This window comes from Mustela erminea, chromosome 7 (assembly GCF_009829155.1).
Source record: "Mustela erminea isolate mMusErm1 chromosome 7, mMusErm1.Pri, whole genome shotgun sequence".
In the NCBI taxonomy this organism is placed as follows: domain Eukaryota; kingdom Metazoa; phylum Chordata; class Mammalia; order Carnivora; family Mustelidae; genus Mustela; species Mustela erminea.
The window spans coordinates 29,466,666-29,475,253 of record NC_045620.1 but is presented as its reverse complement, the minus strand read 5'-3'; the positions used below and the strand labels follow the sequence as shown (position 1 = coordinate 29,475,253).

At 44.7% G+C, this 8,588-nt stretch overlaps 1 protein-coding gene across 2 annotated transcripts in view; it reads left to right on the top strand.

Annotated features, from left to right (window-relative positions):
• Window positions 1-1,542: 1,542 nt before the first annotated feature.
• The window catches only part of C7H20orf194 (chromosome 7 C20orf194 homolog), a 128,709-nt gene continuing 121,663 nt past the window's right edge, over window positions 1,543-8,588 (top strand). Inside the window, exon 1 of one of the 2 annotated variants that reach the window (XM_032351264.1) lies at window positions 1,543-1,988. In XM_032351264.1, the coding sequence (XP_032207155.1) occupies window positions 1,906-1,988 (83 nt within the window). In that variant the 5' untranslated portion in view covers window positions 1,543-1,905. The remainder of the gene's footprint in view (window positions 1,989-8,588) is intronic. The other variant, XM_032351263.1, reaches the window with a different exon arrangement.

The following is an 8,588-nucleotide window of genomic DNA, read 5'->3' as shown; positions in this document are numbered from 1 at the left end:
GCTCAGCGGGGGAGCCTGCTTCCCTCTCTCTCTCTGTGCCTGCCTCTCTTCTACTTGTGATCTCGGTCTGTCAAATAAATTATTTTTAAAAAATAAATAAAATCTTCAAAAAGAAAAGTAAAGAAAGTGGTAATAGCAATCATAGCAAGACTGGAAGAGGTGGTATTTATAAATTTTCCGGCTGAGACTGAGCTGTCACAAGTCCAAATTCATAACTAATGGTAGCTGGGAGTTGAGTCTTAAAAGGATTTCAAACTTTGGATTAAAAAATTTTTTTTGAACTCAATATGTGATGGAGAAAAAAGATGAACTTCTCTGCCTGCAAAGAAGAGCTGTACTTGTAAGTCGCAGTCCACAGCCACCCTCAACAAAACCAGAGCTGATCTTATACATAATGTTTTGGGAAGTCTTGCGTTGGGAGATTGAAGGTATTTCAGAAACGGGAGAACCCAGGTCCCTATCGACCGACTTCCAGCTCTGTTAGTGTGGTCACCAAGGCAGCTGAAGACCCGGCTAACTTCGGAAGCCCAGTCAACGGAGCGAGGCACTTGCGGATTGGCTGTTGTCTAAAAGCCTGAAGCTGTCAATGATTGGCTGACTTTCAGAACCTTGGGGGCTGTCATTGATTTACTAACTTTTCAGAAGCGCAGTTACTGGAATGAAGCTGTTGTTGACTGGCTGATTTTCAGAAGCAGAGCCACTGGAGTGAAGCTGTCGCTGATTGGCTGATTTTCAGAGCCTGTGTTTTGATGCGAAGTTATCTCTAAACAATGGTGGTTACTTGTTCACTGCTTGCAACTTGAGCCAAGAAAAGTCCTTTTTTGGAATATGAATATTAAGTACTTTTAATTTTTAGTCCTTTCTTTTGGTCTTCCTTCAGCTAAACCTATGGAAGAACACAGGGATTATTCAGATCTTTTTAGTTGCGGAGGTAGGATATTTCAGCTGTTGCCATTTAAGTGATTTAAGCTCACATTGCCTCGGCGGAAAAAGAACTCTAAAATTTTTGTAATGGACTGCAAAAAGATCAGTACAGGCATGTAAGGCATCCTGACAAAGTACGGGATACAAGACAAAAAACGCGTCCTTCGTAAGTGAAACTCCTGATAACCCTAACAATTAAGGATTTCCCCCGTTTTACACAGTCTCGGTGGGATTAGGTTTCTTGTACAAGACCCTGGAGTATGAAACAGGTCCAGCCAGGATCTGAACGGTAAAGGGCAAGGATCCTCTGGGAACCTATGGGCCGCTGACGCCCATTCCCTGCGCTTGGGTGTGCGCGTACCGCTATCCTGAGGTCGGCTAGCAATCAGCAGGATGTTTGAAGGGAGGGTGCGCAGTTGATTAGCAGTGGGTGAAGAAAGAGCAGCGAGGCACTCGTCTGGGAGACCTAGGGAAGCCACCCCGGAACATGGGAGGACCTCAGGTTCCGCGATGCTCGGGGACCTGGGTGCCGCAGCGGAAGCCTTTGCTGGAGGCCGAAGCCGGCAGAGCGGGGCGGGGCAAACCCAGGCCCCGCCCCCGGGCGCGTCCGCGTGCGTGGCTGGGGGCGCAGCAGAGAGCCCCACTCCATGATGCGGGGCCTGAGGACAGTGCAGAGCCGCGGCGTGGAAGCCCCCATCCTGGTGACCCGCGCTCCCAACGTCCTGCTGGGCTGCCTCGCAGCTTAAGGAGGGCGCGGCCCTGCGGCGGTGCGCCCACTCCCATCCCAACGCCTGCCGACGCCCCCTCGGCGATCCTTGCGCGCGTCCGGCCCCGCCCCCGCCCCCGACGTGCCCCCGCGCGCCGCGCCCCCCGCCCACCCGGCACGCCCCGCCGCCCCGCCCGGCCGCAGCGGGCCTGGAGCAAGCCGGCGGGCCTGAGCGACCCTCGCAGCGGCAGCGTCTTTCTCCGCCGCTCGCCGCCATGGACGTGTACCCCCCGCACCGGCTGGGGCTGCCCCGCGCGCGGTCCCCCGGCGGCCCTGGCCGCGGGTCGCCCTCAGTCAGGTACGCGGGGCCGAGGCCACAGAGGAGCGGCCGGGCCGGGGGTTGCGGGCTGTGGGGGTCCGGCGACGCCTCCCGCCGCAGGGCGTGGTCCGACATGGCTTCCTTGCAGACGGTTTTCCCTAAACGGCTGCCTGGGGACGTTTTCCCAGGAAATGCGCCCTTTGTAGCGGCTCCCACAATGGCTCCCCTGTAGACAGTCCCACAGCGGCTCCTCGGTGGAGACCCCCTGCTATGACATCCCCGTCCCTGTAGGTTTCCCCCAGGAAAGGTTCCCCTGTGGAGAACCTCTGCAGTGGTTTCTCTATGTGTAACTCACTTACCTTCCTCTTAGAATATTTCCCCCAGAAACGGCTGTCTGTGGAGAACCCCCCCCACCTCCGCAACGCACACAGTAGCTCCCTTGGGTAGAACCCTTGAATGGGTTTCCCCAGAAACGGCTTACCTAAATCTCCCCTACAGTAGTTCTCCTCTAGAGCCTTTCTCCTTGACAGCAGCATCCCTAAAGAGTGCCCCCCCCGCCCCTACATACATACACGCTGACAGCATCTTCCCTATTGCGGGTTCCCCCACCTCCCCATGCCCCAGCCTGCATCGCGACGCTCCCTCATTCCACAATAGGGAGCTCAGGTTGGGGGAGGCGCAGGAGAGAAAACTAACTGGGTGAACAGGAAAAAGAGGGCCAGTACCCCCCCCCAAAATTGGCGGACCCCAAGCCCCTGAGGAATTGGCGGAACCTAAGCCCCTGAGGCTAGAGACAGAGCCCCTGGGTGCCTAAGGATGGGCAGGGTGATAATGGGGAGGGTCTCTACCCCCTAGGAAGACCCGTTTCCGATTTCTGCTCCCGGTGCCTTTGGGGCTGACCTTGATAGTCTGGGCATTGTTTGCGATGGAGCTGTTGCGAGGCCGCCTGCAGAGTGTGGAGGTTGGAATGAAGGAGCATTTGCGGCAGAGATCGTTGAGAGAGAAGAAAGAAGAGAGAGAGAAATGGGCTTTGGGATCTGCTAAACTGTCATTAAACCAGAAGAGGGTTTTTTTTGTTTTGTTTTGCTTTTTCTCTATTTTAGTAGCTTAGCAAAGCAAATATGTTTTTCCCTTGAAAGGAGGTTGTTAATTTATATGTGAAAAATGGTTCTCTTGTATCCTTGTTATGGTACTAAAGGAATTGTATTTTTAATTTTTTGCTAGCCAGTCTGGTTTTTTTGTTTTGTTTTGTTTTGTTTTTATTTTGTTCTAACGAGAACAAATTCCTGGAGAGGAGAACTAAATCTTAAAATCCTGTCCCTTGCTTACTTCCTGACATTCCTTCCCCCACCCCTGTTTGTTGAATGAATAAAGGTTGGGAGAGATAGAGCTAGATACCCTTGGTTGCATTTGGGAGTCTTAATTTGCTTCTGATTTGGCAGGTGACATTGTTTGAATTCCTGTTCTGCTCTTCAGGGGAATTCCTTGTGTTCTAAATGTTTAGCTCCTTATGGTAACCTTCTCCAATCTGTCCTAACATTTCTGGCAGCCACTTTCACTGTTAGAAAGTATTTGAACTTTGTACAGAATAGAAACTGCACAGGGTACTTCTTTTTTCTTTTCTTTCCTTTTTTTTTTTTTTTTTTTTTTCCTTTTAAAGTAGGCTCCTACTCAGGACCCTAATATCAAGAATTGCATGCTCGACAGTCTGAGCTAGCCAGGCACCCTTGCACAGGATATTTAGAATTTGGAGCAGCCATCCTTTAAATCTAAGCTCTGTATAGACTTGGGGTTCATCCCAGATCATTTTGAGCTTAGGAATCTTGAGTTTTTGAAACTTTTAGGAGAAAAAAGCTTCCCAGTGAACTCCATCTCTGCAATAACTGCTGCTATCCTTATTTCTAGGAACATGGCAGTGCACAGCATATTTTTAAAATAGTGTTTTGTTGTTAGATTAATGATGGATAACTTTATTAATCATAAACTCTGAATCTTAAAACAAGTGGTTGAGTGAAACTTGTTGGTCTTCAGACAAGGGATAGTGCATGGAACCTCAAGGCCTGTTTTACCTTTGGTAAAAGAAATTGAGTCAAGGTTCTCCTTCTTTACCCTACTTCTGCATAACCGAACATGCTTTTCTTACCCATTCAAGCCTTCCCCTGACTTTTGACATTGAATGGCAGTTATGGACTCAGCACTTTCCTGTCACCCATATTTGAATTCTTTGCAGCACTCTGACTCTGAGTGATGAAAGAGGCAGGCGTAACTGGTGAAGTTGCATTCCTGAAGACCCATAGATAGCACTTTGTAAGTGTGTGTTTCCCTTCTAGCAGTGAAGTTCATTTTCACAGATGGGGAATAGAGATCAGGAGTTAAAATGCTGTTGTTTAGAACTAGAAGCTGCTTTTTCAGGATGTGGTAGTCATTACTGCTGCCCATCAGCTATTTTTGGTTTCTGCCTCCTGGACATGTGGTACAATTATACTTGCCCCCTTGAAGCTGGGTATGGCATTATGAGTTGCTTTTGGTCCATCAGTGTGTTCAGGAATGATGTGTATTCCTTCATGGTAAAAGCTTCCAGTCTATGATTTGCCACTGTCTTTCCCTCTACTGTGGTGTCTGTTAGTGCTTCAGGTGGTGGCAAGTCCATCAGTTTGGGACTCAGAGCAAACTTCAAGGTGACTTATGTTTGACATGTAGAGCAATTAGTAAACCTTCATTGTTTCAAGGCACTGAGATTTTGGAATTATTACCAGGTAACTATCTTGACTACTAAATCTCCCCTACAGTAGTTCTCCTCTAGAGCCTTTCTCCTTGACATCCCTAAAGAGTACCAACCCCTTGTGTTTTCCTACTTCAGAGGAAGGGAGGCAGGCTCCCTGCTGAGCAGAGAGCCTGATGTGGGGCTCGATCCCAGGACCCTGGGATCATGACCTGAGCCGAGGGCAGAGGCTTAACCCACTGAGCCACCCAGGCACCCGCCATTTTACTCCTCTTTATACAAATAATCCAACATATACTGGGCTAGGTGTTGTGAGACAAAGTAGGCCATTGCCCTCAAAGAGTTCCTTTATAAATGGAAAGAGACACGAACAGTGCAAATCATAATACAGAGAGTTGAGAAATAACTACTGAGGAAGAAATAGGGCTGAAGTAATAATAATGTAAGAAGGTATAGTTGATTTTGAGTTTGACTGTTGGAAGAATGAATTTGCCATTTACGGATACTGGGAACACTGGAATTAGAGCAAAGGGAGTTCAGATTTGGCCTTATTCATTTTGAGTTGCCTAATAGATATCCAGATGGAGATCTTGGATAAGCAGTTGGATATATTAATCTGGAGTTCAGGAGAAAGACTGGAACTGGAAATGCTATGCTGATGTCTCCCACATTTTTATTTAGATCTTTGAGACTGGGTAGAGATCCTGAGAACAAATTAGATAGAGAAGACTAACATGCAAGCCCTCGGATATCCCGTCTAGGAAAGACCGTGTAACAGTGGTTCCAAATTCTAATGAAAAGTAGCTTCCTACTTCTGAAATGGGAGAAGAATCCAGGACAGTCATGGGAAGCCAAATAATAAGTACCATTGGTGGGCTGATGAGGAATATGAATAGTCTATTAGATTGGGTAACATAGAGGTTATTGGTGGCCTTGACAAGAACAGGTTTGGTGCAATGGGTTCAAGAGAAAATGGAGGAGGAGAATTGAAGACAGTGAGTATAGATAGTCATAATGATGTTGTTTCAAGGACTGAAGAGCAGAGCAATAAGGCTGTGGCTATGAGAGAGAGGAGAATAATGCAGCTATGGCTATCAGAGAAAGCAGGGAAACGGGTCTGGTTGGAAGGGTTAAAGAGTTAGAGTCCTTTGTTTTTAGGTGGACAGACATTATAGCCTTCCTAAAACAAAGTTGATGGGAATGATGGAGTACAGAGAGGAAAATTGATTATTAAAAGAAAGGAAGGGACTATTGCAGGGGTGAAGTCCTTGAGCAGTTTGAGAGGGAATTGGATCTAGGACATAAATGGATATATTGGCCTCAGACTATATAGGTGCATGGACAGTTCATCTGTGGTGAGTATATAGACCCAAATGCTGGTGTATTGGTAGCTTGGTGGTGGGAGAAAGTGAAAATTCTCTTCTGTTTACTTCTGTATTTGCCATTAAATAGGAAGGCAGATCTTCAGCTAAAAATGAAGAGTAGATAAGGTGTTAGAAGTTTGAGAAGAAAGAAGGTGTAAAATCCATCCAAGAGAGTTGGGGAAAATTAGTTGAATAAAGAAATGTTTTAGGATTGCCAGGCAGCTATAAGTACCCATTTGCTCTTTGTTGTCATAAATTTAAGGTGAGACCCAGTTAGCATGGTTGTATGCTTTTCCTTCAGCTTTATTGAGCTGTTTGGAGGTGGATATTGTGGAAGGGAGTGGCTCAAGTAGGGTAGAGGACATCATTGGAAAACAGGAATAAAGGAACTGAGAGGTAAGGATAGTGGGAGGATTGCCTGTCTTAGTGCTTACTGAAATTATCATGAATGAAGATAGAAGTAATAATAGCAAAAGGGATAGTGATCGAGAAGCTAAAAATCTTTAGGGAATGTGGAGAACTGAATGACCCAGAGATTTGTACTGTTTGTAACAAGAAGGGCTAGCGGGTGGTTATTGTTTGATGGCATGAAGATTTCACCCAAAATAAAATAAAGCAAGAAGTTAAATAAACAAACTAATTATGGTTGATTGATTGATTTTTCTCAAAACCAGAGGACATGAGTTTCCAGATCAAAAGGACATTTCAGTAGTCCAGCACAACTAGTTTAAAAATATCCATGCCCAGGTAGAAGGTCATAAAATTTTTGAGTGCTATAGACTCAAAAGAATAGCTACAAATCAGATGGAGTCAGGAATCATAGAATTGCAGCAAGACTGGAAACTAGAAGATAATGGAGAAACAGTGCCTTCTGAAGGAAATGGATTCTTTCCCAGAATTCAATATCCTGCCATAGCAGGTTTGAGGGAGGGTTAAAGACATTTCACACATGCTAGTTCTCCAAGTTTGACCTTACGTGCACCCTTTATTAAGAAGCCACGAAGGATGTGCTCTAGCAAAACAGTCTGACTAAGGGGTTCCTGTGCTGGGGATCTTCTATACCATGTACAGGTGGAGTTTCTTCCTTGATAAGGGACTAGTAAGAAAGGGCTTTCTTTGTTATCCCTGGAAATTACCAAAGGCCTGGGACCATTTTTTATTGCCATTTCCCACATTGCTTGCCCTGGTACTTAGATCAGTGTCTGGCACATAGACAGCATTCACTAAATATGAACTGCTGTTGTAAGCTATTATGAAATATTGCTTGCACGCATTATTTATTGAATTAATAGAGAATAACTACAGGGGAAGCTGTGGGCTATGTTAAATTTCATAAGTGTTCAGAGAATGAAAAATCACATGTGAGCTAGTTGGTGAGAAGTGGTTCATGACAATGATGATCTACAGGAACACTTCAGTAGAGCCTCACAGAGGCAAGTTATCTCTTCAGGTGCTACTTAATGGCCAGTGGCCAATACCTATGGCACTCTTTTGGCTTTACAGATCTACAGAAATAATAATTGCTGTTGTATAGATGGTCTCTGCCTTAAGAAAACTCAGAATGCAAAGTATTGTATATATGAAAATACAAAGTTTTACCTCCAGTATACTTGCTTAGATACTGGCCAGGGAAGCTTGGTGTGGTGGCTGTAGAAGCAAAGAGGGTTTGCTTAGTTAGGCTTTTACTGTCTTATTTCTGACCCAGAAGTAGAGGTCTCAGTATCTGCCTTTTCACTTGTGTCTGAGATGACTGTGTACTGAGAACTCTTATTTATTGAATATGGTGGCATTTATATATACAGTATCTTAAAAATGTTTCATATGAAGCTCCTGGGCTTTTCTGTGATATTCTGATTTTTAGAGAAGGGAGTGAATGAGATGCAGATCCACTCGAGAGTTACACAGCTTAAATTATTGTTTTGCCCTGAAAGTTTAGGAAAAGGAAAAGGTTTTGCATTATGGGTGTTTAAAACTTTTATCTGTGATTTTGCGCCCTGGTTTGAGGAAAAGTCAGCTCATTTGGCATGCTTTTTGTTTTCAACTTCTTATTTTGAAATAAACAATTTTAGATTTATAGATGAATTGCTAATATGCTGTTGAGTGTTCTATGTAGCCTTCATCTAGCTTACTCTAATATTAACATCTTACATATAACCACGCACATTTATTAAAACTAAGAAATTAATAATGGTGTAGTGCTTTAATTTATTAAGTAAACTTTTGTTTACTTGGCTTTTAGCACTCTGGACTATTTATTTGTATTTCCACAGTTTCCCACTAACATCTTTTTTTCTACTCTAAGATCCAATCAAGGATCCCACATTGCATTTATATTTGGCATGCACTTAATAGTCAAAGAAGTGAGGGAAAGTAATTGTGGATGCTTTCTGAATGAAGACTTGTGAAACTGACTTTACAAAGAGCAGATTGTGTGAGGAAATGCTCAGAGAAAGCCAGAGAAAAGGAAGAAAATGGAAAGTAAGATGTTACACAGGGTATTGTGAATAGACTTCCAGATAACAATTTCCATTTGTGATAAGTAGCATTTTCTGA